Source organism: Marmota marmota, unplaced genomic scaffold, assembly GCF_001458135.2.
Source record: "Marmota marmota marmota unplaced genomic scaffold, marMar, whole genome shotgun sequence".
NCBI lineage: Eukaryota > Metazoa > Chordata > Mammalia > Rodentia > Sciuridae > Marmota > Marmota marmota.
The window spans coordinates 41,744,885-41,772,431 of record NW_025999977.1 but is presented as its reverse complement, the minus strand read 5'-3'; the positions used below and the strand labels follow the sequence as shown (position 1 = coordinate 41,772,431).

The 27,547-nt window shown below is 50.9% G+C and overlaps 1 protein-coding gene across 3 annotated transcripts; it reads right to left on the bottom strand.

Moving 5' to 3' along the window:
• Window positions 1-3,071: 3,071 nt before the first annotated feature.
• Dnmt3a (DNA methyltransferase 3 alpha) lies at window positions 3,072-27,541 on the bottom strand. Of its 3 annotated transcripts, XM_048804719.1 has the most exons (19): window positions 27,446-27,541; window positions 24,686-24,753; window positions 23,713-23,928; window positions 23,269-23,427; window positions 22,775-22,882; window positions 22,338-22,494; window positions 21,871-22,020; window positions 21,736-21,780; window positions 20,982-21,061; window positions 20,291-20,403; window positions 19,939-20,122; window positions 19,625-19,709; window positions 16,801-16,946; window positions 15,996-16,086; window positions 15,658-15,806; window positions 14,497-14,582; window positions 11,241-11,310; window positions 10,373-10,491; window positions 3,072-9,395 (listed from the first exon to the last, which is right to left on the bottom strand). In XM_048804719.1, exons 1-19 carry the CDS (start codon window positions 27,447-27,449, stop codon window positions 9,254-9,256), a joined length of 2,172 nt encoding a protein of 723 aa, XP_048660676.1. In that variant the 5' UTR covers window positions 27,450-27,541; the 3' UTR covers window positions 3,072-9,253. The 3 variants fall into 3 exon arrangements, with proteins under 3 accessions (XP_048660676.1, XP_048660677.1, XP_015335398.1); XM_048804720.1 differs by lacking the exon at window positions 24,686-24,753; XM_015479912.2 differs by lacking the exons at window positions 24,686-24,753; window positions 27,446-27,541 and adding an exon at window positions 27,187-27,375.
• Between the last annotated feature and the right edge of the window lie 6 nt (window positions 27,542-27,547).

Here is a 27,547-nt window from a genome sequence, read left to right as displayed (position 1 = left end):
TTCCAGCAGGGCCAAAGCTTCTCTGGAGGCTCCGAGTCCCTCTCTTGACCCACGTTTGCCAGAATGGACCAGAGCCCTTGGTTGAGGGAGACAGGCTCTAGTGCTACCTCGTCCCCAGATCCTGGGTTACAGCCACCACAGGCTAAATGCTTTGGGAAAGAAGACAAAACTCAAGTTTCCTCTGAGAGGACTGAGGCCCAGGGTCACAGGGTTCAGACGGGGTAGGGTGGGGGTCTAAATGTGAAGTCTGTCTTCTAGGCAAGACGTAATGCAGGCACCTGGGCCCTGGGGTTGAATATTTAGGGGCTGGCCAGGTTGGTCTCTGAAGTTCAAGTCTCTATAAGCTACTATTTTAGTTGCCATTCCTCGGAGACCTCCCCACTTAACCCACCCCCAAACCAACAGGAGGGAGAATGTCACCAGGGGAAGGGCTGCATCTTTTTTTTTTTTTTTTTTTTGGTGGTGCTTGGGACCTCACTCAGGACCTGGACCATACGGGTCAAGTGCTCTGCCACTAAGCTACATTCCCAGTCTGGGCTGCATCCTTTCCAAGTTCATTGGAGCCAAGGAGATAAGGGAGCATTGTGGGTACACTAGGACTCCTGTCCCCCTTAGAGGTACTTTCCTGTGTCCTCACCTGCAACACGGCAGCTGTTCATCTAACAGCACCCCCTGCCCCCTGTCATCACCCTGCAGTTATACCCCCTGCCCACGCTGGGCTCCTCTACCCTGCTCTTTGCGGGTTTGGCCTCACAACCCAGCTGGCTCCCAGGCAGCCCTTGGTGACCCTCCCACCTCTGTTCCACTGGACCCCCAGGCAGCCTTACTGAACCCTAAGCCAGGCCTGAGTGTGTGGGATCCCTGCCATGGTCCCTGCCATACCTAAACAGAGTGCTGGGGCAGTGGGGGGTACCCACCTAGGCAGTCTCTGTGGACCTTCATGACTACCTTGACTCTTGCCAGCGCTGACCCTTACCGTGTCCTCCCCACCCCTTGGCCATCAAGTGACGCCTTGTTTAAACAAGCTTCACCAGACGGTTTTTACTAAGCAAATGACCCAGCTGCTCACCCACCGTAACTTCTCCCACCCCTGGCTCAGATACATGGCAAACCCCACCTCTTTCCACCCTCCCATCTCTCTTTAGTCTTGGAACTAATCTCAGAGATCCAATCTGAGTTCTGTCCCCAGGATTCCTCCAGGTAAGCTGATTTCAAAATCCAGTGACTAAATTGTGTTGCTTCTTCTTCTTGTGTTTCCCTAATTTCTAGTTTAAAAAGTCTTGAGTCTTCACTTCCCCCATGGCATTAATATGCTTGGGTTGACTAGGTTCCTCTCCTGTGAAACTCAAGTTGACATTCATTGCTATGTAGCCGTGCTGGAGACAGGGCCTTCAAGAGATGATTAGGTCATTCAGAGGGAGTAAGCCTTTCTGGTGGGATTGAGTTCACTGTCATGGAGTCTGGCCCCTCCTGTTCTGTCTCTTCTGTATGTGGACACATTATGACAACGTGAGGGCCTCACCAGATGTGGCCGCTGATCTTGGACTTCCAGCCTCCAGAACCATGAGCTAACTAAATTTCTTTCCTTTATAAATTACCCACCCTCAGGTATTCTATTGCAGCAACAGAAAACAGACTAAGACAATACATTTCTGAACTGGTGAAACTAAAGACCAGGTTTATTTCCGAATGGAGACCCTCAGAGCTGAAGCTATACTGCCTGTCTGCTAGCCTCTTGGAAGAAATCAAGTAAATGTCAGGAACCAATCAAAATATCCATCTATTTTTCTCCATTTAGTCTCATTTCTGGGAATCCATTTTAAAAGAAAAAAAATACAAAATATAGGGGGGAAAGCCAAAACATAAAGACGTTTATTGAAGCTCTATTTATAGCTAAAATAAAATTATATATATATTTATATAGAAACAAACACTCAACAAGAAAACACCATGCAGCCATTTGAAAAAACAAAAACAAAAAAATAGTTCTACATCAACATTGAAAGATATTAAGAAAAAAGTAGGATAAAAGTTAAATGTACACTTACAACTTTGTAAGGAAAAAACGGAGAGAAAAGGTGCCCATGACAAAGCCGGTTAGTCTGGTCGGGGTCCCCTGTTTTGTCAAACTTTCCCCTAATGACGTGTTTGCTGCCAGGAGAGCGCTGCCGTCCTGAACCTCCCACGAGTCTGGTGAAGAAAGAACCTCACGCCGCCCTCCTCAGGAGCCCAACCATGGCTGGGCCCACCGGGCACTTGGGAGACAAAGCCCAGCACAGAGTGGCCGAGGTCCTGGGGCTGAGTGTGAGGGAACAGTCCCAGTCCTTACAGTATTCAGACTGTCACTTTAGACGGCTAAGGTAGGGGCCTAGAGACTGAAGCAGAGTCACAAGGGGCTCTGCAGGCCACACAGCACTGGCCACTTGCAAGTCGGTTCTGAGGGCCAGGCAGCAGGGGAACCCAGACGTGGGTCTGAAGGGAGACCAGCAACCCCTCAGAGGGCCACCCAGTTCCTCTCCATAGCCAGGGCTCCTCTGCACCCAAGGCACCTCCTGCACTGTGGGCCCGGGGGACCGAGGTCTGCCTTACGCTGAACTCACACTGGCCACCAGCAGTGTGGCCCAGCCCTGTGGGTGTCTGCAAATATGTCCTCCCAATGCTGGCTCCTAAGACAAATGGCTGGGTTCCTCCAGGAATCCTCCCCAATCCAGACTGTCTACCTCCCTGGCTACTCCCCTCTGGACTCTGGTTTGTTGACAAAACCCTGTTGAGAGGGCACTGCTGCTGGTGACCAGGGGTCCTCCCCCACCGCCATCTGAGCAAGACACTGTCCCCTCTCTGCTCTGGTCTTCCAACACCGATTGCTCCACCCTCTCCCTCTAGTTATCTCTGAGCTTCAGATCCATAGGCCTCTGCCACATGGGGCCCGGGCCTCTGTGACACCCAGGCAGGGGGTGATTTAAAGAGTTGTCTGGGCCCAATGCGGCACCTCCCACTGAGGTACTTAAGCCCTCTGGAGAAGGGCTGTGAACAGCCACGTCAGGGAAAAGGAGACGCAAGACAAAAGGACATTATCGGTGCTTTTTCCGTTTTTCTTTTTGCACAAAAACAGTCCATTTATTCAAGTGTTCTCCAGCACAAGTACATTAGAAAGGAGCTTTATTATATTCTTCTGGGCACAAAAAAAATGTGATGAAGGCGGAACTGACAGACTTTCTACATCTGCTGTACGCATTGACCTCTTTAATTATTTCATAAACAGCTATGTCACGAGCAATCACGTACACAGAGATACAACAGAACGCCGGGCGGGCGGCGGGGCCCTGCGGAACCCCCCGCGCCCCTCCCAGCTGTCCCAGAACCAGACTGTGAAATGTACATTATTATTGTCAATAAATAGAGAAGCAACCCTAAAAAAAATACAGTGGTGAAAAGGATGCTGGAACCAGGAAAAACAAAAACAAAACAAAGGAAAAGAGAGGAACTTAAGAGAAAGGAAGGAGGGCCAGGGAGGGAAGAATCTGGAAAGTCCTGCATTTAGCTGCGTGGAATGTGGAGTAGAAGTGCTCTGCCACCGGGGTCAAAGCGCAATCGTCTGTAACAGTAAAAGTTATTACCAAATCAGCTACGGAGTTTATTCTTCAGTATGAATACATGATTTCCCACAAATAAGTAAGCACCCGCTACTTCAATGCCTCAGCTAAAACACGTGAAATCGCTCACTTAGTTTTCAAGTACAAAGTTAAAATGCCTTTTTAATAATAATATATCAGAGTAAAATAATAGTCTCTTTTAAACTCCACTACAAGAAAACAAAACAAACAGTCATTGTCCAGACAGCAGACTTAATTTAACAATATATATTTTTAATAAAATGTTTTAGCACCTTGTTGAGTCACCTCCTCCCTCTGCGTATTCTAAGGAATTTCGGCATTTTTGTCGTCTGTTGGATTCTAGGGCTGTGCAACCAAATCGGTCTGTTAGTGAATGGGACTACAGTGACGCTTTAGACCGCTGCTCACGTCCTCAGGCACAGGCTGGAGCCGGGTGTCTGGGGAGTCCCCCTCTGCGCCCTCAAGGGAGCAGATCCCTGGGGCTTTCCAGTTGCTGGAGTTGCAGACGCCGAGGGGGCCTCTGGGAAGTTAGGGGGGAGTCCCCCCAGCAAGGCCTCCCTCCTTCCCCTCCCTACTCTGACCTGCTTGCTTCTCGCACTGCCCAAACTCCACTGCCTAGAGTTGGAGACAGGTCCCCAACCAAAGGCCCACCTTAGCCGGGTCTCTGAAACCCAAAGGTGCGAGATCCTCACTTCTCAAAGACCCCAGCCCTTCTTTACCAAAACGTAAAGATCCAAGAGCTTACACTAGAACAATAGGGTTCATCTATGTCCTTTCCTCTCCAGTCCTCCTGACCCCAGGACAAGGCCTGGCCACCTGTAGTTAACCCCAGAGGGCCACTCCAACTCCAGCCATCCCTCGGTAACCCCTTCCCGTTCTGGGGGGAGTGGGAGGCACAGCGGCTCCCTGCCAAGAGGGACAACTTGGTATCATATTCTAGTCACAAGCACTGGGAGCATGCAGACTAGAAAAAGATGAATGCAGATTGTTACCTTCCCAGGATCAATCTGTGGCCCTGCCTGGAAACAGTCTCCAGAATCACATCTCTCGGGTTCCCCTGACCAGAGCAAGCAGCAGCAGCAGCCTCCTCACGAGAGGCGCCAGGCAAGCCCCACAGGCCCAGCCTACAGCTCACAGGGCTCCTATAAAATGACAGCTCCAAAGACACTAGTCACAGCAACTCTGCGCCACGCAGAACAGCAAGAGGAATTCAAGACCTACTGATATAGACTTACATCATAAAAAATATGAACACTAATGATTGCAGTTTTCCTGTTAGCACGTCTCCGAGCAGGCTCAGCTGAACCACACTCCCTTGCTCCTCCTATGGACTTCCCTGTGCTAGAGATGGCAACACTCAGAGGCTCCCCCAGAGCAGCTGTGGCCTGGGGCCAGCAAGCAGGTGAGGGGAGCCAGCTGACTAGTTAGAGACTTTCAGCATCAGCCTGCCTTCCTGCTGGGGTCTGCCTTTCCCGACCACACCCCAGCCACTCACCAAAACCTTCATCTCCACCTGCCAACCATGTCCAGGCCTTTCAAAGGCTAAGAGGTCCTGGATGTTTTTTGGGGAAGTTTTTTTCTGATAGGATGTCAAACAGCAAGGAAGCTCTGAGGCCAGAGAGCAGACTTCAAGAGCCCTCTGATCCTCACCTGCGGGCTCCCCACTAGCCCACTGTTCCAGTCGGTCCCACAGGAAAGGGGTTAGCACCAGCCAGCCTGAGGCCCTTAGGCTCGCAGCCATCTGCTGGGATTGAGTGCCTCCTTAGGCGGGAGGCCAAGGCTTGTGACCCCGGCACTAGCACCCAGCTGCCTCCCCCATGCAAGGGCCATGGATCTCTTTGGCACCATGCTCCACTTGGCACCCTCAGGAGGGAGGCTGTCACCTGGGCTCCTAGCACCCTGGTTTCAAGAAGATGGGCCTGCTCTTTGGAAAGGAAATCCCATAGGGAACACCCTTGGGGATTATCCCCAGGCCCTTCTGGTTTCTCCAGATCCACTGCCCCCGCCCTTGGCTTCTTCTACAGCAAGCTCAACACTCCCCACCCCTAACCCTCCCATGGCCCACTCGGCTGAGGCCCCTTTAGAAGGTACCAAATACCTGTCCTCAGAAGTCCCCCACAGGGATGGAGGTGGATGAAGGGAACACCACTTGGACCAAGTTGGCACATTCCCCAAGTTCCCTTCACCCTACCAAATTCTACTGTAAGACCAAGCCCACAGGAAGGGCTGGAAGAAAAGCTGGTGATTAACTCCTGTCCCTGTATGGGGGCACCATGTCCATTTTGGGGGCCTTGGCAGGTTACTAGAGTGGGAGAAACAGGTGCTAAGTAGTCAGCCACAGGCCAATGTGCCCAGCACTCTCTCAGAACAAGCTGGCCAGCATGTGCTGGCCCCTGGCTCTTGCCACATTCACAGGTTCTTCCTGAGTCCCCATGCCAACCTTTGGGGGAGCACCAGCCCCAGCTAGGGTGGAGCTGGGGCCACTGGGAAAGGCTGACTCCTTCACATAAGCAGTGGACAGAGGCTCAGGAGAGCCAGCAGTGCTGGAAGGGGAAAGCCCTCCGAGACTGTCCTGATGCAGATCTGGGAAGACCTTGGTGTTGGCCAGCAGGGGAGGGAGCACCTTGGACTGCTTGAGGCAGCCCTCCTCCCCTCAGCCCTCTGGAGCAGTGCTGGTAGACTCCAGGTCAGAAGCAAGGAGGGACTCTGCTGGGGCAGGGGCAGGCCTCCCCCTCTCCTAGCTGCTCCAGTTACCACCTGCCATGTCAGGGAAGTGGCAGGGAGCAACTGGGTGTGATCTTATGAAATCCATCTACCAAGGAACTGAGTAGACTGGGGCCAGGACTACCTGCCCCAGCAAGGAGCGAGTGGCCACAGCTGTGAGCTTTACTCCTGAGCAATGAGCAAGGGGTTCAAAGCCTTGGTGTAGTTTTGTCACTAATTACTAATTTGCTTTATTGAAAAGGCGAAGTTCACTGTCCCATCATTATTACTTTTTTCCCAATGGAAGCCCTGTGGCCAAGACAGACAGGGATGTCAATTTGATTTTGTTTGGGGAGAATAGGTAGGGGGAGTAGAGGGCTGACTTGACTGGTGCCTAGAGTTGCAGGTCAGTATCACAGGTTGCTAACAGAAGAATCTTTGACATCACCAGGGGCAAAAGGGATAGAACACGACCTGCTAGAGGAAGCACCTTCTCCGGATCAAACCACCTCCTCTTCCTACCTTCAGCACCTAGCAACTTCTGGGATCGACAGTCTACCTGCAATCAGGGCAACAGAGGTAAAGAGCTGCTCGGGCTGACTCCACAAAGTCCTGAATCCTGGGGAGAAGTAATGGGAGCTCCCTGGTGAGTGACTCGCTATGCATCCAAATAGAAGTAGGTTCCTGTGCATGTGAGACTGATTGGTGTGGGGTTTATGCCTGCAGTAGGGACCCGGGCTCAGCACACCGAGCCCGTTTCCCCCCACTCCCCACTACATAATATTTCTTATACATGACCCTATCTATGTATTTATATAGCGCCTATCACCATAGGCCCCATCTTTTCTAGGGATGGGGACTTGGGACCATGTGCTTGACGGCACACCTCCCAGCTCTGCCGGTCCCAGGAGGTGCCGCCCCCCCTCCCATTATAAAATATATATCTCTATATGCCACATATCTACACCCCATCCATCCAGGCAAGCTCTGCCCGTTGGGCCCTCACCCTGGAGCCAGCAACGCCATCCCTTCCCACCGCCAACGCCAGGCCAGGCCAGGCCAGGCCAGCTGCCCCTAGGAAGCAGAACAAAGTGCGAGCACGTGGGGCCCCAGGCGCTGCTGACTTGAGGCAAGAGCACAGCTATCATCAGACCAAACACTAGAAAAGAAACGCACACCACTCCAAGCACACACACAGGAGAGAGACCGCAGGCCTCCCCCGGCCCTGACACACCTGACTCAGAGGAGGGGAAGTAGAAGAGAAGAGCAAGAGCGACCAGCCCGGAGGGCAGGCCTGGGGGACTCCCTGGCCGTCCAGCTTGTCACCGCACTGCCCAGTGGCCCACCTGGCCCAGGGGGAAGGGAGCCAGGGCACCAGAGCCACCGCTAACTTAGAAGCACCCTGCTCCCGCACCTTGGTTTGAAACCTAAAGGGTGTTGGGTTTTGTTTTCTTAAAGAAAATCTTAAAACAACATAATTATAACCAGAACCATAAGAATAATTATAATAAAAGGTGTCATCAGCCTCCCAGTATAAAACTGCAGCCTTTGGAGATGACCAAAAACATCACATTCCAGGGGCCCAGAGCCGCCTTGTGCACAGAGGGGAGGATGGTGAGGGCCTCATAAAAGAACACACAAAAGGCGACTTAGACAGGAAAGCACCAGTACGTTTTGTATGTTTTTTTATTTGCTCCAGGTGGGGTTTTTAACTGTCAATTTCCCACACTCTGGACTATTTCTGATCCCACAAGGAGCCCTCAACTCCACTAACGAGCAATCAGGAAGGAAGACTCCTTACCCTGCCATCTTGCTAAGGGAGTCTCTTTTTAGAAAAAATTCAAGTTATTGCCTGAGTCTGGATGGACTCCATGCTCAGCCTCCCAGGATCCCAACCACCTAAGCTGACCCCCATTTTGGCAGGGAGAAGTGGGAGAACGACACCAGTTCTCCTCCTTCATCTTGTTAAAATCAAGGGGAAACCCCACCAGACAAAGCGCCATCTTCGAGCTGAATCCCTTTCTCCATCCTTGTTTAAAACCCTTTGCACATAAGGCCAGGTGGAAGCTGATGTTTTTACTCATCTCGCTGTTTTAAAGCACCATTATGAAGTCAGGTTGTACAGTAGTTAACAGTACCTTTTATATATATATCTCATATCTATCATATATATATAAACTGTAAACAAGAGGTAACAGCGGCTTCTAGAAACTGGTATTCTTCAAGGTTTCCTGTGTGTAGGCACCTGAAATACTGTAGAAAAGTATCTTATGTGGTGTTCGGTCTCCCTGCTGCTAGCTGGGTTCTGTCTGCATGACCAGGAATGGTGCTGGTAAGACAGCTCAGGGGCTGGGAGAGAATTCTGCCACCTGAGTGTCTCTTTTCTGTCCCCGCTTGTGCTCCTATCTGACCAGGCTAGAGACAACAAAAAAAAAAAGATTTAAAAAAAATATATATACCCAATATATAGATTTCTATTTCCTTTTTCCCCTCTCTTCCACCTTTCCTCTGCAAGGTATTGTTACTATTTTTTTTGTCACTGATTTTTGCTGTAATAACCCTCTTGTTTCAGTCACAGCAAGAAACAAAAACCCAAACAAACAAAACCCCTCTGGAAAGAGTAGAAAACAAAAGGTTTTACAAAAAAAAAAAAAAAAGAAGGGGGAGGGGAGGGGACTTGGTTTGTTTTTGTGTTTTCTTTTTTTTAAATAGGACTGAAGATTAACATTGAAAAATCAGGAGATGATGTCCAACCCTTTTCGCAAGGCAAAGCCCTCCGGTATTTCCGCCTCTGTGGTTTGTTTTAAATTCCTTTTTCTCTTCTGGGTGCTGATACTTCTCTCCATCCTCACGTTCTTGGTGTTTTATTGTGTTTTGTGTTTTTTTTGTTTGTTTGTTTAACTTTGTGTCACTACCTCAGTTTGCCCCCATGTCCCTTACACACAAGCAAAATATTCCTTCAGCGGAGCGAAGAGGTGGCGGATGACTGGCACGCTCCACGACCGGCCCAGCAGTCTCTGCCTCGCCAAGCGGCTCATGTTGGAGACGTCAGTATAGTGGACAGGGAAGCCAAAAACCCTGGGGAAGAGGAGGCAGACAAGGCAGGGTGAGCAGGGGCAAGATCAAGCTGCCCCCAAGCCATCTGACCACATGCCAGGAGCACATGACCAGAAGCTGTCCACAACACCTGGGAGGGGTCGATGTGTCACCCAAACACTCATGATGGTGCCTGTTCTGCTGACTCCTTTGTTCTCTGTAACCAATTCCAACATTTGGATGGGTCACCAACTGTGTGCCTCGCACTGTGCTAGTCAAGTAGTTACTGTCGTCCCTGCTGTGAGGTTTACACAGCAGAAACAAAGCCAGGGTGCCAGGGGTGTGGCTCAGCAGTAGAACACTGGCCTGGCACGCGCAAAGCCCTGGCTTCCATCCCCAGACCACCCCCCCAAAAACAAGTCTTTCAAAGAGCACCCCCAAAATGCCTCCTAGACACACTATGTAGTTCCCCTGCACATGAGATCTAGGTACAGGGTGGACACAGCACAAGTCTGAATGTAACACACTCCACTTCTTGATTCTCCCCTGAAAGAGACAGGAGTTCCAAAAGGAGCTGAACTCCTGCCCGACTTCACAAGTTCAAGGATTTCCTGTTTGTGAAAATGTTCTCTCTGCCTGGCTAAATTCTAGTTATACCCAGAGAATGAGGAACTGATTCAGCCCCTTGCCTTAATCCCAGTTTTCACCCAACCAGGGTATAGAGGCTGTGCAGCCCACAAGGTCCCAGATGCTGTGCTGATTTACCCACAGTATAAGTTAAGGAAGCCTCCAGGGTTGCAGCAGGCTCTCTCTCTCAGGCATTAGGAGCTGATTCCTAGACCCCTCCTGAGTTGTGACCAGCCAGTCATTCCCTCCCCAGGGTCCTGCTATATTGGAAATGCCCAGCAAGGCCCTCCCTCACACTGAATCTGTGGGAAACACTAGCCTGGTAGGAAAAGTGAAGACCCTTCCCTCAAGCACAGCAGTCAGGATGCCTCACTCAAAGGCCAACACAGTACCTTTCCATTTCAGTGCACCATAGGATGTCCTCTTTCTCATTCATGAAGACGGGGAAATGCTGGTCTTTGCCCTGTTTTATGGAGTTTGACCTAGTAGTAATGGTCCTCACTTTGCTGAACTAGAAGATGGAGAGAAAAGAGGAATAAGCACACATCCTCTGCACCAAACACTAGCGAGGAAGGCGAGCCTGGGTCCTGGCTGGCTCTGGAGGACCTGGGTTTGCAGGGAAGAACCTCCCCATCCCCATGGCCCTTCTTCTCTTCCCACCTTGATGTCACCTGGCCACCCTGGATCCAATCTAGCTAGTCAGACTTAAGAGGCAACAGCTCTGGCCACTGTACTCTCTAAATCCTCCAAAGAATGGATTCCTTAGAGATATAGTAATTTACAGGCAAAAGCATATCATATGACCCACATGACCAAAGTTGGGCTCTGGGTGTCAACAGTCCTAAGTGTTGGAAGCTGCTGGCACTGGAACCTCACCCACGCACACAAGATTTCCCAGAGAAATCCACATTATAGGGCGTACCCCTCTGCTGTGAAGGCTCTTGTAGTAGGTTTCAACTAAATACAATTTTTTAAAAGAACACAGCAGGTCCCAGAATCTTGTAAAGATCCTTAGTGTGTCACTCCCAAGAGAAGGTGGGAGGTACTCTCTAGGGATGAAGGGCTAAAGGTCAGTAGCTTTGGGCTGTCCCCAGCTGACAGGCTATGTGACCCTGCACCATCTCCTAAACTGCATTCTCCACACTGGCTGTGCTCTGAGGGGCAGGCAGAGGGAAGGAGACAGCCCTGTCACTGTCCCACCCACCCCTGCCCCCTGCCCCTCTCCCTGGAGCACAGTGGAGGGCCTGGGTGGGGGCTGACCTTGGCTATTCTGCCATGTTCCAGACACTCCTGCAGCTCCAGCTTATCATTCACAGTGGATGCCAATGGCCTAGGGGGCAGAAGAGAGCATGTGACATCAGAGACCTGGAGAATAGCAGGAAGGTCCCCAGTAAGCTGCTAACCCCCAGCAGCCACTGACTAAAAGGCAGATAAAAAGCCCACATCCTCATCATGTGTGCACACACACTGTAACCCTCTTCAAATTTCCCAACCACCCCCCCACACACACACACACAATGGCCATCCACATACACAAATCAACTGAGCCTTCATCCAACAGGCAAATTCAAAAGTGGTCTCAAATTTACAGTAGACAGATAATACCTAGCCAAAAGGGGGATTGAACTCAGGGGCACTAGGCCACTGAGCCACATCCCCAGCTCTATTTTGTATTTTATTTAGGGTCTCAGTGAGTTGCTTAGGGCTTCACTTTTGCTGAAGCTGGCTTTGAACTCATGATCCTCCTGCCTCAACCTTCCAAGCTGAGAGATGACAAGCATGCGCCACCATGCCCAGCAGCACCTTTCTTTTTTTTTAATCGGTTATTTTAAAATATGCCAAGTTTTCAGAATTCTACCACAGGTTTTGGGGATGACAGAATATTCTGATCTTACTTGAGGTGATGATTATATGGGGTGTGGACATAAGATGAAATCCATTGGACTGTACGCTTTAATGTACAGTGAAAGATTAATTATTGTTATTATTTGTGGTCCTGGGTATCTGACCCAGAGCTTCATCCATGCCAGGCAAGCGCTCTACCACTGAACCACATCTCCTGCCCTTACTCCCCTTTTCTGGCACTGGGGATTGAACCCAGGGTCTTGTGCTCTACCACTGGGCCACAAGCCTACACCCTATTTGTTTATTTTTTTGTATTGGAAATTGATCCCAGTGGTACTTTACCATTGAGCTATGTCTCTGGTCCTGTTTTAACTAATTAATGTTTTTAATTATTATTTATTGCAGTTCTGGGAGTAGAACCCAGGGGCACTCTACCTACCAGTGAGCCACATTCCCAGGTCTAGTCTTGTTAATTGCTCAGAGTGACCTCAAACTTGAGATCCTCCTGCCTCAGTCTGCCAAGTCTCTGGGATTATAGGTATGTGCCACTGCACCCAGCCTGTTTTATTTATCTCACTAAGTTGATGAGGGTCTTGCTAAATTGCTGAGGTTAGCATTGAACTTATAATGCCCCTGCCTCCACCTTCCGAGTCACTGGGATCATATCAAGGGTATGCGCTGCTGCACCCAACCATTTTATCTTTCTTATTTTTTCAATTTGAGATAGGGTCTTGCTAAATTGCCAGGTCTGGCTTCATACCTGTGATCCTCCTGCCTCAGCCTAGGACTCTAGTTTCTGAGATTACAGGTATGCACCAAAGACTTCAGGTTCTACACAGGCCTTGAAAAACTAAAATACTCTGACACTGAATAATATGTCACTTCTCAGCAGGTAGGTTGATGACTAAAGATCACCTTTAGTGCTGTCCTTTTCTGATTATTTTCTGAGTATTTCACGAAGGTTTCCCAGAGTACTACAGAATCTAAGTAGAGAAACAGGGGGCTTGAGGTCAAACCAGATGCCTCTGTTAGGGATGTACCATCCATGATGCCTTTGCTCCTTCCAGAACACCTCAAGAGTTCTATATTTTATAGTTGGAAGAAACAGGTACAAATAATCCCATAGAACTAAGGTCAGCTAGGAGATGGTTCTAGAGAAACAATGGACCAGAAGCCGGGTGTGGTGTCACACACCTGTAATCCCAGGGATATCAGGAGCTCAAGGCAGGGGGATCACAAATTCTGGGACAGGCTTGGCAATTTAGCAAGATCCCATCTCAAAATAAAAATATAAAAAGGGCTGGAGGTGGCTCAGTGGTAGAGTACCCCTGGGTTCAATCTTCAGGACAAGATGGGAAAAAAACAGAGAGAGACAGAGAAACACTGGACCATTTAAATCCACACTTTTCCAACACACACACATATCTTGGGGGCCCTGCAGGGGCAGTTTCAGGTAAGCTGCCTCCTCACCCATCTCCTCCTCAGCAAACCCTTGCAAAAGACAGCAGCTTTGCAAAACTGGTATGAAATAGGAAAGGCCCTACAACTTCACAAGAATGGCGAAGAAGGACCTTAGATGACTAAAGCCAAGCTAAATGATATTTTTTATTTATAGATTTAAAATCCCTGACTCAAACATTCTGGACAACATATCCCCCTAGACTGGGCCTTGAGAGCAGGTGGTCATGGTTTTGCTTTTCAACTGCTAACGCTGGAACAGTTCCTTTCTTCTCCAAGGCCTTCCTATAATGCAACCATGACACCTAAAGAAATGAAATTTCGGGCTGGGGATGTGGCTCAAGCGGTAGCGCGCTAGCCTGGCATGCGTGCGGCCCGGGTTCGATCCTCAGCACCACATACAAACAAAGATGTTATGTCCGCCGAAAACTAAAAAATAAATATTAAAAAATTCTCTCTCTCTCTCTCTCTCTCCCTTAAAAAGAAAAAAATGCTCCCGGATGCTCACTGCTCTTAGAAAAAATTCAGCCTCTTGTCTTTATAAAAAAAAAAAAAAAAGAAATGAAATTTCCTCTCATCCGGGAGCAAGAGTAGAAAATTCTTCCAATAAGGGGCCTGCAGCCAACCAAGTACGAGGAACACAGAATCCTCAAACGGGAAGGGTGCTGCTCCAGATCCCCTCATCCCTCCACGTCCACCCCATCGTCCATGGCTTTTCCTCAGGACCTAAGGGACAGCTGGCTCTGCACACATAGATGAGGGCAAACCAACTAGAACTCTGCAGCACAGGACTCTTTTTGTATTAAAAATGTACCTTTAAAGGTCTTGGACCACTGGTTGCTGGCTTTTTTCTGGGACTTTTTAGATTTTGTTTATTTGTCTGTTACTAGGGATTGAATCAAGGGGCACTCTACCACTGAGCCACAACCCCCAACCCTTTTCTCGTTAGTCGCTGAGGTTGGCCTTGAACTTGTGACCCTCCCACCTCAGCCTCCTAAGTCACTGAGATTACAGGTATGTACCACCATGCCTGGCTGCTAGTTTCTCAAGGCAAGTATTTTCTATATCCAGATTTCCTTTTTTGCTCAAGGAATAAAGAACATGGCAGAACAGCAGGCATTCAGCAGAGAAGGCTGGCCTGGGAAGGACCCTCACTAACCTCACCTTGCAGACACCCTCCCACAGCCCCCTGGGCCCAGGAGCGCTCACCAACCTGTTCATACCGGGAAGGTTACCCCAGAAGTAGCGGGCCCTATGTGCGGCTGACACTTCTTTGGCATCAATCATCACAGGGTTGGACTACAAAATAGGAGATAGTTTAAAGATGAGCAAAGGAGGAAAATTAAATAGCTCTGGGTAATTTTGCTGGTTGAGAGCCTTAAGGCCTCAAAGCTTCTTATGATTCTCTGAGGAGGCCACACACTGGAATAGCCTGAAGCCCCTAGGAAAAGCTGGAATTAAACCTAGCCACAGTCCATATGCTTTTGCTGGATTATTCCAGGCTGGCATTGTCCGCCTGAACTTTCTGCAAGGATGGGAATTACCCTCTATCTGCATTATTCACTGCCGTAGCCACTGGTCTACTAGCTACAGATGTTCACTTTGTACTTGAAATGAGGCCACTGTGATGGGAGAACTGAGAATTCTCATGTCAACGTAAATGGCCACCCATGGCAGGTATTGGACAAGGCCGCTCCTGACCACCCAGAGGCAAAGAGAGCAAGCTCCAATGAGCGTGGATGTGTTCGCTGTGTCCACTTGATAAGCCAAGTAGATGCCCACTCACATTTAAAGTGGCAACAGCAGTTGGAGGTGTTACTGGCCCAAGATTTGGGAATGTGGACTCAAGCTCCCAGAGAGCCCAACCACAAGATGCGTCTGGCTATGGAAATCCTGTGTGTGGCTCATGCTTGGCTCAGAGCTTAACTGGGACTCACATCATAGGAAATAAAAGAGTAAGCCATGTTTTTTTCCCAGGTGCCATAAAGCACCCATCATGGTACCAGGGAATAAGGACAAGTCATTTCGGTCACAGAAAATTACATGTGCATCTCGAAGGTCTCATAAGTGTTAGCATCACACAGAATCCCTAACCCCAGGAGTCTGCTACCTCACCAGATTTAGAGACAGGTCCTTCAACCAGAGGTCCATGTCCACGCTACCACCTTCTAGAGCAAGCATACCCACTCCTTCACGCAAGGTGGGGGTGGGGAGCCTCCCTTTCTACTTGGGAAGCCCAGAGCTTCCCAAACAAGCCCCTTGCAAAGTGAAGTCACCAGTCCCCAGCTCCACAATGCAGATGAGACAGGGATGAAGCAGCAGTCCAAGGTAGAAGCCATTAGTGAGCTGGCCAAACCAAGGTTGCTGGCTATACCTCGAGAAATCGCGAGATGTCCCTCTTGTCACTAACGCCCATGGCCACCACATTCTCAAAGAGCCAGAAGAAGGGGCGGTCATCTCCCTCCTTGGGCCGCGCATCATGCAGGAGGCGGTAGAACTCAAAGAAGAGCCGGCCAGTGCCCTCTGAGAGGTCGGAAGAGAAAGCCATCAGCTGGAGCTGTCTGCATCAGACAGTGGTATGGCTTGGGCATGGGGAGGGCAAGGGAAGACAGGGTCATTGGGAGGAGCTGTCCCAGGGTAGAAATATCTAACGAGGAAACCTAAGTGCGAAAGCACCAGCTCAAAAGGTAGCGGGGTGAGGATAACACCTACCGTAGAGTCCCTTGCGGGCAGGGTTGACGATTGAGAGATCATTGCAGGGACTGCCCCCAATCACCAGATCGAATGGGCCCCACTCCTGGATCTGGGAAGACAAAGGCAACATGATGGGTCTGCTGCCCAGGGACAGAGGCAGAGGAACAATCTGTGGATGCGGCAGTCATAGAGGATCTCTGGGTAAGCAGACCAAACTGGGACCATCCCTGAGGCTAGCAGAGCAGGCTGTGCCAAGCAAGTGAAGCAGCCCCTGAGTGGGCAGGAGCCCCAGGAAGCTGGGCAGGGTGTCTGTGCCATATGAGTGCCCTCCAGAGGATTCCTGAGGTAGACCCAGAAAACTGGCAGAACAGAGGATCTTATGCCAAGATCCTGCTGAGCTCTCCTGGAAGTGGAAGCTGGTAAAGCTATCTGCCCAAAGTACTCAGAAGATGGGAACCCTCCTCTTCAATTTGAAGTGCTTTACCATAAAGGGCCAAGAAATCAACCCAGAGAGCAACTGAGCCCCAAAATATAAGCTTCCAAATTCCATTCCTACACCTGCTTGGTGCTAGGGATAGAAGCCAGGGCCTCTTGCATGCCAGCAAGGGGTGCACCACTGAGCTACACCTTCAGCCAAGTTCCCATTTTCAATTTGCCTATTTCCTTTGCAAGTCAAAGACAAAACTGGAAGATAAGGAGGCTGGGGGAAGGGTGAAAGGGAAACAGCAGATGAAGAGAAGGAAAAGGGAGGACGGGGGCTGCCTCCAGGAGCTGAATGTGCAGGGGCAGAGAAGAGGGGATGTGCCCCGCAGCACTGACGTACATGCTTCTGTGTGACACTGCGGACGTCCCCGACGTACATGATCTTCCCCTGATGTCGCACCATGCCCACTGTGATGGAGTCCTCACACACCTCCGAAGCTATGTAGCGGTCCACCTGGATGCCCAAGTCCTTCAGCACCAGGAGCCCTGTGCCAGCCAGACAAAAGGGGTCAGCTGCAGGCCCATCTCTGCCCTACCTATGCACCTGTCTGAAATCCTTTCTCAACCAAGGGCGTGGTGGTTCTATTTTATACCTAGTTTGGCCTACTAGGAAGGTGGTCAAACAGTAGTTGGTTTGGGGATCCTGGGAGAACCATTTAGTTTTTGGTGGCCTTCTAATAGTTTCTACACTTAGATCTTTGTCCTTCCTCACCCCTGTATCATCTCCACCTGAAATTCTATCCCACCCTTCAAGACTTAACAGGAGGCCACCTGGTCTACAGAGGTTTTTTGACTCCACCTCCTGAGTCAAAATTACAGTACTTTCATTTGAGGAAATCCTCTAATGCCCCATCTCATCAACAGTCCCCTGGAATCACCTGCCCCTCATCTGGAATACCCTAGCACTTTCTATACTTCAATCTCATTAGAGTATTTTTCTAATTCAGTCCCTCTCTTGGACTGCAAATGTCTGAGCCAAGTAAAAGGGTTCACATGCTGTATCTCCTCCTGAGCTAACTTCCTGACAACAATCCCTCCGTCAATGCTGAGATGAGGAAACAATAAGAACAGACCCAAGAGCTTCAGGAGAAATGGAGGACGGTGACACCATTTCTACTACTTCCGACAGGTTTCTCCAAGGAGCTTTTATAGCTTCTTGGTTGTGACATAATTTTGGAAAATCCCGAGGGTCTAGCCTGGGAAACTCAAATTGCATGTGAATTTCTCTATATTTGTAGGATATCAGCAGTGAGCTGAGAACAGAAGACAAACATCTGGGTGGGATGTCACTCCCACCTCACCCTTTGGCCAAGGCCCTCATGCTTATACCACCTGTACCACCCTCCAATCACATTTAGACACAAATTCTAAGGGTTGACCCAGGGCCTTGTGCATGCAAAGCAAGCTCTCTAGCACTGAGTTGCATCCCAAGCCCAGCAATTACATTCTTAGAAACAGAGAGGCCCTCAGCCTGGGGAGAGGGTAGGGGTGGCTGTATATATGTCAACCTTTTAGGAGAGTTTTCGGTGGGCATCAAGAGCTGCATAAAAATGATGATGATGATGCCGCCTGACCAAGACCCAGCGTTCCCTAAGAATTTCTCCTAAGAAGATTATGGCTTAAGTGAATAAAGATATATAAAGCTGGGCGCAGTGGTACAGGTCTATCACCCCAGCAACCCAGAAGATTGAGGCAGGAAATCACAAGTTCAAAGCCAGACTCAGGAATCAGTCTGTCTCAAAAAATAAAAAGGACTGGAGATATGGCTTAGTGGCTAAATGCCCCTGGGTTCAATCTCTGGTACCAAAAAACAAACAAAGAATATATTTATAAGGAAGTTTGTCACAGCACTGCTTATAATAATGAAAAAAAAAAAAAACAGGAAATAACCTAATGGGGATTAGTTAATAAACTGCAATAATTTTATTTTTTTCCCTGCACTGGGGATTGAACCTAAGGACATTTTATCACTGAGCTACATTCCCAGTCCTTGTATGAGACAGGGTCTGGTTGAGTTGCTGAGACTAGCCTTGAACTTGTAATCACTCCTACCTCTGCCTCCTGAGTCAAAATTACAGTGCTTTCATTTGAGGAAATCCTACATAGCACTAACGATATAGCTCTACATCGGCTGACGTGAAAAGGAAGCTGACGTGAAAAGAAGTTATAAGAAATGACAAGCCAAGCTACAAAACAGCACGCGTTGACAATCTTAATGTAACTAGAAAGGCGTGATTACATAAACATACACATGCACAAAAAAACAATTCTAAAAGGACATACACCAAAATGTTAAAGAATTATGGGTAATTTAAATAGCCTTCTGTAAATCACCTAGTTTATCCTGTTTTATTTATTTAATTTCTTTGTTTTGGTATTAGGGATTTAGTCCAAGAGCACTTTTACCACTGAGCTACATCCCCAGCCCTTTATTTTTTATTTTGAGACAGGGTCTCACTAAGTTGCTAAGATTGGCCTTGAACTTGGGATCCTCCCATCTCAGCCTCTTGAGTTGCTGGAATTGACTCTTTTGTTATAGCAGTCACTCCTTACTCCACTGCAGGATCTCTTTCCTTAGGGGAAGCACCACTGGGCAGGTTGGTTTGTCTTATTTTACTTTTTAGTTTTGGCTAAATCAAAGTTTTCTCTTTAGGATAATTCTCCCTGCAGTCCCGGGGATTGAACCATGGGGTAGCATTGGGCTACATCCCCAGCCCTTTTTTCAAAAATTTGAGACAGGGTCTTGCCAAGTTGCACAGGCTGGCCTTAACTGCTGACTCTCTTGCCTCAGCCTCCCAGCAGCTGGGCTTACAGGTATGTGCCACTGCGACCGGCTAGTGTAGGATAACATTTTATCATCTTTCTTTTTCTTTCTTTTTTTCTTTTTGTACTGGGGATTAAACTCAGGGGCACTCAACCACTGGGCCACATCCCCAGCCCTTTTTGTATTTTATTTAGCAACAGGGTCTCATTGAGTTGGCTTAGTGCCTCGCCATTGCTGAACTCGCAGTTCTCCTGCCTTAGCCTCCCGAGTCGCTGGGATTACAGGTATGCACCATGCCCGGCTAGGATAACATTTTCATAGCTCTAATGTCAACAGACTTAGATGTCTCTCCTGTCAAAGGACAAAGAAGCCAGCACCTTTTGGAACCTATGCCACTCACCTGTAGCAATTCCATCAAAGAGAGACAGCACCCGGATGGGCTTCCTTTTCTCGGCTGGGACAGGTGGGTAAACCTTCGGAGGATCCTAAGCAGTGAATTCGGCGGTCAGGTCTATACCCACAACCATCCCACAGACCCCCACCCTGGGCTGGCCTTCCCAGCTGATGATTAATGCATTACGTCTTATAGGTCTGAACACCCTATGCGTCGCTTGACCACTTCTGCTCACTGTCCAGGGGCCCTGCTACCCACTGAAGTGCTCTGCCTGGGTCAGCTAAGAGGATTTGAGACTACATTTTAGGTCCAGCACTCACAAATTCCTGGTCGTGGTTATTGGCGAAGAACATCTGAAGCCGTGAGGGCCAGTCGTCCCGCCGCCGCAGCAGCCCATAAGTGCCCTTGTGCCCGCACATGTAGCAGTTCCAGGGGTCTTCCTTAATGGCTGCTTGGGCAGCCCCCGGCCCCACCAAGAGATCCACGCACTCCACACAAAAACACCTGAAAGGAAACCCAGTGAGCAGGTGGGGCCTCTCAGTCCCAGCCCAGGAGACCAAAGTGTGCGACCTGGAATGGACACACATAGTCCAGAGCGTGGCTGTTGGAGCACAGCAGGACAGCTTCAGGCAAGGAGGGAGGACCCCATATGTCTGAAGTGGGGAGCCTCACCTACAGCAGTTGTTGTTCCCACACATGAGCACCTCACGGCCCCCACAGCAGATGGTGCAATAGGACTGATAACCGTCATCATCATACTGGTACGCACACTCCAGGAAGCAGTTCTAGGAAGCAATGCAGAGGGTCAGAGACCACCGTGGTACGGCCCAGCACAGCCAGGGTCAAGGCAGGCCATGAACCTGGCCTCTTGGAGCCTTGACTTAGCCCTAGAGACAGAACCCTGCCACCCAGGGTCAGGCCTGAATCCCAGAACTAGGAATGGGAAGCCTCGTCTCCCCACATACCACAGGAGACAGACCACAGAAGGCTCAAGAGCAAGGCCGGGGACAAAAGAGGGCTGCCCACCACCCTGCTCCATCCAACCTACAGCTTTCCTCCCAGGGCTCCTAAGGACACAGCAACCCACTGGGTCAGCCTGCTTGACCCCACCTCTCTGCTGCCTACCCCTTCAAACTAGTAACTGCCACTTAAGTCCCCCCCACCCCGCCATGCCCATATCTCAGGCCTAAAATGGGGCTTGAGAGGATCTCTGAAGACAGAAACAAGAACAAGCCAGAGCTTGGAGCCCAAGAGTCCCTTCACTCAGGACTCTGTTCCTGGAATTACCCAGAGTCTACAGCATACCCCCCCACACACTAGATGCTAGCCCCCAAGAGCCAGAAAGGCAGGCAGGCTCTCCTACCTTGCAGTTCTGGCACATTCCACCAATGAACAGAGGATGCTCCAGGGTAACATTGAGGCTCCCACAAGAGATGCAAATATCTGCAAAGCAGCATATGTTTTGTGAGCAACTCCAAAGCCCCTCACCAGAGCAAGGCCCAGCTCAAGAGACATTCCACAAAAAGGGGTACCAGGGCAGTAGCCAAAAAGGCAGGCAGAAAGAAGCCAGAAGCCCCCACCCTATAGAGCAGCAATGCCACCACCCAGCAACAGGGTAATGTGGAGGAAAACCCACTCGTGAGAAGAGGTTCCTTTCCTGGCTTTATTGTTCTGGAATTATTCCAGGGGCAGCCTGGTCCCTGTCCCCAGTCCTTCCAGGGCTACCATCAAGGTCACTATCATTATGGCAAGGAGATGGATTGGGATGACAGGCAGGGAAGGATTAAAGGCCAAGAGGTCATCCTTAGACCACATTCAATCAAATCCACCAAGGCCACACTTCTGACTCACTAGGGTATCACAAACCCCAAAAGCCAGACCATGCCATTGACAGGAAAGCAAATTCATGGCACTAAGATGACAGATGGCATGTGAAGCAGGCTGGCGGTGGCAGGACAAGCAGACAGGCCTCCACACTGAGTGCTGATGTCATGGGACCCATGGTATTCCAACCTTTCCAAAAACCTGTGCCAGTGCCACTGTGTGCCCATGCTACACAATCAGCCACAGTCTCCTGCCTGTGCTAGGAGTACCCTGACCCCAAGAGACAGACTCACCCTCAATGTTCCGGCATTTCTGCCGCACCTCATACACCAGCCGCTCTGCAGAGGGGAGAGAAGGCTGCATAAGAAGAGGCCACCCAGGCTATGACTGCCCCATGGCAGGCCACCCTCCTGAGGGAGGCCACCCACCTCTTGTGCGTTCATCAATAATCTCCTTGACCTTGGGCTTCTCAGTTGTGCTCTTTCGCGGCTTTTTGGCTGGTGGGGGTGGTGCATAGGCAGCTGCCTCGGGTTCAACCCACATGTCTGTGTAAACTTCCTTGTAGGGATTTTTCTCCTCTGCACCAGGAAGGCAGGTGACCAGGTCAGTTACAGGCTGACGTGGAACCCCAACTCCCTTGCCATGCCACCTATGTGGAGTGTAGCCTGGTCCTCAACTGATTCCTACCTACCAATTCTCAGGGTCAGGCAAGCCAGTGCAGAGCAGGTTATTCTCAATTTCCAACACAACCCTGAATCCAGGTGAGGGAGGCCATGGCCACTCCTCTGGGCCCCTCTGTGGGACCTTGACAGCTCTCCCCAACAATGGCTCTCCCAGCCCTGGCAGGAATCTGGCTGGTAGGGGTGCCAAAAGGCTGGGCTGAGTACCCATTTACCTTCTGGTGGCTCTAGGCCCTTCGGGCCAGAGGGCTGGAACCCCCCGAGGGCCCATTCAATCATCTGCTTGTTCTGCACCTCCACAGCCTTGGCAGTGTCACTCTCGTCACTGTCATGGCAGGCTGGGAACAGCTTCCCGGCACGGCTACTGGCCACCTGGAGGGCAACATATGGGACATGGGTCAGCACAGGCTGGATGGCAGGTGAGGCCTACTCAAGGGCGGACTCCAAGAGCAGCGAAGGTGGGCAGGGGTGGGGATGGGAGACCATCTGAAGAGGCAGAGCCTAGAAGCGGGAGGTGAGTAAGTAAGCTCAGAAGGAAAGAAGTCCCCACCAAAGGGTCTTAAGCAATGCCCAATTTCACGGCAGCTTCCAGGCCTCCTGGTGGCCCCGCTGGCTAAGCTCTCTCCTCTGTGCCCCTGGAGGCACAGCTCACCTGGAGGACTTCGTAGATGGCTTTGCGGTACATGGGCTGCTTGTTGTAGGTGGCCTGGTGGAAGGCGCTGCAGAACGAGCTCAGCGGCATCAGCTTCTCTACACACACCTGGGGACGAGCAGACCGTTTGTTCCTCTCCCACTCCCAAGCTCCCTCTGAATGCCTCGCAATTATCAGGGCTGGGAGTACCAGAGTCAGTCTGGGCCTATAGGGCCTGAAGTATTGACAATTAATGACAAATGAGCAAAAGCGGGAAGACCACCTGAAGGCCGGGAAAGAAATTCCTAGGAAGGGACTCCTGGCAGCTAACAGGCTGGCAGAAGCACCCACAATCTGAGCCAGGGGTGCCACTTAGTCATCTCCAGGGTTTCTTCCATTCACCACATGCAGGTAAAAAGAGCCTACTTCTACCACCCCAATTCTAGACAAACTGCTACAACTACAGGCCCCGGGTCTGCGACCCCCCAACACACTCCAGCCAACCCCACACTCACCACTGAGAACTTGCCGTCTCCGAACCACATGACCCAGCGGGTGCCTTCAGCTGCACGGCTCCGGCCCGTCATCCACCAAGACACAATGCGGCCTGGCCACCAGGAGAAGCCCCGCAGTTTCCCCCACACCAGCTCCCCAATGCCAAAGCCCCGGCCGTCCTGGAGCCCCAAGGAGCAGAAATAATTACACGGAGGTCATGATGCCCTGCCACCCTGATCCCCCCATGGCAACCCTAGCCCTGGCCATCTGGGGGCAAGACAGCCAGGAGAAAGCTCCACATGAAAGGAGGGAGACAGCAAAATCGGGGCAACGATGAAGACGAGGCCCGGGGTCAGGTAGAGAGTGAGCGGCCAGAGGGAGATGGAGAGCAGGATGGGAGGAGCTGGCAGGAGAAGGCCCCAGGAAAGAGCTGGACTAGGCTGGTGAAGTAGCAAGCCGCTCACCTCATACTCTGGCTCATCATCGGCTGATTTGGTGGCATTCTTGTCCCCAGCGTCAGCCCCCACGGGCTCCGGTGTGGTGGCCACAGTGGGAGATGCTGGGTCAGTGGGCTGCTGCACAGCAGGCGGGCTGGCCTCCTCCACCTTCTGAGCCTCCCCGGAGCCCTGGTTCTCTTCCACAGCATTCATTACTGCAATGACCTTGGCTTTCTTCTCAGCCTGAGGAAACAAAGAGCAAGTCACCTTGACCCCTCCAGGAATCAGCAAAGCAATGTGAGATGGAGGGGCTCTTCCCGTCTGTGGTCTGGAGACAGTGACGGGAGGTAAGGGGCCAGAGAGAACAGCTCTTCCCTTATCAACCCAACTGGCTCACCATGGAAATGGAAACAGCTGAAGTTGGGAGGTGAACTCAAATAACTAGATTCCATTCCAGCCTTTTTTTCTGCCTCTCAGGAAACCTCCCTCCATGGCCTAATCCTTGCCCTGGCCAGCTCATTAGTTGCCCACCCTCTGATCTGGAAAGGATGATTCTATTCAAATATTAATTATGCACCATTGTTCAGGCACAGATATTGGCTCCAGTCTCTCCTTTCTTCCTTTCCAATCAAGAAGGGGATCTCTCATCTTTTTCTCCACAATTTCCCTTGGCCACCATCCCTTCTTTTCCTAGTTTCCTAGTTTCCACATCACAGTTATAGTTCTGTGATGCCTACAGATTATTTATAGAGCACATCTCCCCCCAAAATCTGCTCCAAGTCTATAGAATGCTCAAGAGCCTGCCTGCTCCCATGCTCAGACTTCACAGCTAACGTACTGTATGCTGTTACCTTCTATGTGCACCTTTCATAACCGTAAATACATTGATTCATTCAATTATTTGCTGAGCACACAGATCAGGCATTCTCTGCCATCCCACCAACAAATTAATAATCCAAACCCCAGTTATTTTCCCATTGAACAGTCTCCAATCTTTCACCGTATCACACTCGTCTTTGAGGCTACGATCCACACGCCCATTCCTTCTCAAAACCTGCTCCAGGAGCCCTATAAAGGAGAATGAAATCCTTGATACTTAGTTCTGAGAACCATTCAACTTAATCTCACCCCCATTACTGAATCTAGCACACCCGGAACTCAAACTTCAAGACTCTGCAACCATTTTCCAGCACACTAGATTCAGAGGGAAAAAAAAATCCCATTTCTGTGTGTGTGTGCGTGTGTGTAGGTCCTTGCACATGCCAAGCACATGTTCTACTACTGAGTTCCTTTTAGGAGAGAGTACCGGGCACTCAACCACTGAGCCATATCCAAGCTCTATTTTATCTTTTACTTAGAGATAGGGTCTCTCGAGTTGCTTAGCACCTGGCTTTTGCTGAGGCTGGCTTTGAACTCTCAATCCCCTGCCTCAGCCTCCAGAGCAGTTGATTAGAGGCGTGCACTGCTCGGTCGAAATTCCATTTTCAACACAGCTTTCCCCTAAGAGCCTGAAGTTGCTAGTGCAAACCCACCCTCAAGTTTTCAAGTAATCAGAAAGCAAGCTGGAGAATAAGAGAACTAAACCAGAAGTCGGAACAGTCCGTTCCTGCCTTAGCCTGGCAGCTCATGAGTAGCTGAACGGCCAGAGTCCCTTCTTTACAGAGTTGCCCCAACCTGAAAGGGCATTTGAACTGCAGGGTTTCTGGCCACCTGTTTAAGACTCTTGATGTACACACATATCAAGGATTCCAAGGACTCTTCCAAAGCCTGTCAATGAACCCCACATCCAAGGGTCCCAGATTAAGAACCTCTGTTTTAAGGTCAAAGATCTAGTGCATTGACTGGTAGGTTCACTTTATTTCGTTCAATCTTCAAGTTTTTGCCTCACGGCAACAAGTCAAATCTTTTTCTTGTGGCGACTCCTAAAACACGGATGATGTTAGTCATAGCTCTCTCTCACTCAACAAATTCTAAAATGAGATAAGGTATCCTCTGCCCCCAGCCCACAAACAGCTGGGAAAATGAGCTCAAGGTAGCCTGGCGGGGGTGGAGGAATGCAGAGTAATTGCTCAACCCACCGGCCCCAACTTCACCTGGAACTTCCTTCCCCTTCCTTCCAAATCAATGAGCTATCACCTCCTCCCCCAAGAAGAGGTACCCAGGCTAGATCTCTAGGAAAGCCACTTCTTTTCCTGGAATCACCAGCTAGTTACTCCAAATAACCATCCTGTCCTCCCCCCCCCCCCACCCTGGTGTCTGCTCCCTCTACTGTGTTTTCTTGACCTTCAGGCAGGGACGACTGACCTAGATTGGGAGTTTGAAAAGAGTCAAGTATGCCTCCCTGGCTCCCCAAAGACCCAGTTTGTAGGACTGATAGGCCCGTCAGCCAGCATAAGGCAAGTAGGTGGCAGGACAGGAGGGGAAGGGACCCCCTCTAACATCCACAGTAGGCAGCAGCCAGTGGATGCCAGCTCCCCACCAGGTTCCCAGGTCTAGAAGGGAGTCGTGCCTGCCACCACCCTCAGTACTCCCCCACAGCCCCTTTGTCTCCCTCCTCACCCCCTCTACAGCAGTTCCTGAAAATTCTTCTTCCCCCACAACTTCCCCCAGCTTGTCAGATGCTGCCGCTGATAGCTGCTCCGCATCCCCAACCCACTCGGTGCAGGAGAACAGGGGCCCAGTACGGTAGAGGCTGGCAGAGGAGGAAGGGGGCCTCCACCAGGACCAGGCTGCAGAGGAGGGGGGTTACCAGCAGGAGGCCAGAGGAAAGGGGAAGGAGGGCTGGAGCAGCCTGTGGGGGAGGGGCCTCACGAGAATAGTCAGCCCAGGGCAAGAGAACCAACCTCCAGTCCTCCTTCACTACCCCAGGCCTCCTCCCCAGGGGAACAATAGGAGAGGGAAGGGTTAACTTGGGGCTCTCGACTTTGGACTGAAGGCTCCTCTCACAGAGAGGAGGCCGAGAGTCTGGGCAGGGTCCAAAGAGGGACACTACGCCATCCCCCACTACCCCTGACTCAAGGAAATCACTTGGCCAGGAGTCTGTCCAGCCTGGGGAAAGCCACTGGTAATTCCACTGACTACCGCCTCCCGGCCCAGGTCCATTTCCTAGGGCAGCTGTCTGCCTCCAACTCCTCCTGCAATTCCCAGTCCAAAGGTCAGAGGTCTTAGCGCCTGTACTCCCAAGCCCACGAGGTCTCGGGCTATCCCTGTGTCACAGGGCATCAGGCTGCCCCCACAGCCCGTCAGGGTTGTATTGATCCCTGCCCCTTCTTCTGGCAGCCTGCCCTGTGGCTCCCAGGAACTTCATGGAGGGAAAACAATCCCTCAAGAGGCCACAGCTGGAAGGTCCCTGAGGGCAATGTGATCCCCCAACCCGGCACAGAGGTCAACGGGAAATCGCCAGGCACCATCTGCCAGCAGCTCAGCCCAGGCTGCTTCCAACCCAACTCCTGGTCACAGCTGCCCTCGGCCAGGCCGCCTGCTCCCCCAGCCTGCAGTTACCACTGCCCGGGGTGATCTTCCTGTCCCCTGAGGGCGCCAGGTGCCACTAGAGCCCGGGCCTTGGGGCTCCTGAACAGGAGTGGGCGGGACGGCACTAAGTCAGCATCTCCAGAACTCTAGGCGGCCCGGGACGCCGCGGCAGCTGCGGGCCGGGGAGGCATACTTGACTCTTTTCAAACACAGAGGGCTGCGGGGATCCTCCCACCGGCCTGCCGCCTCCCCGCCCCCAGTCTCCCCAGGGCTCCGTCCAGGAACCTACCCATAAGGCCAGGTGCAGCCCCTCTGCGGTCCGGCTCAGGTGTGAGCCCCGGCCCTGAAGCTCTGTAAGTAGCTGCCCGTCTGGGGGGAGGGGAAGGGGGCG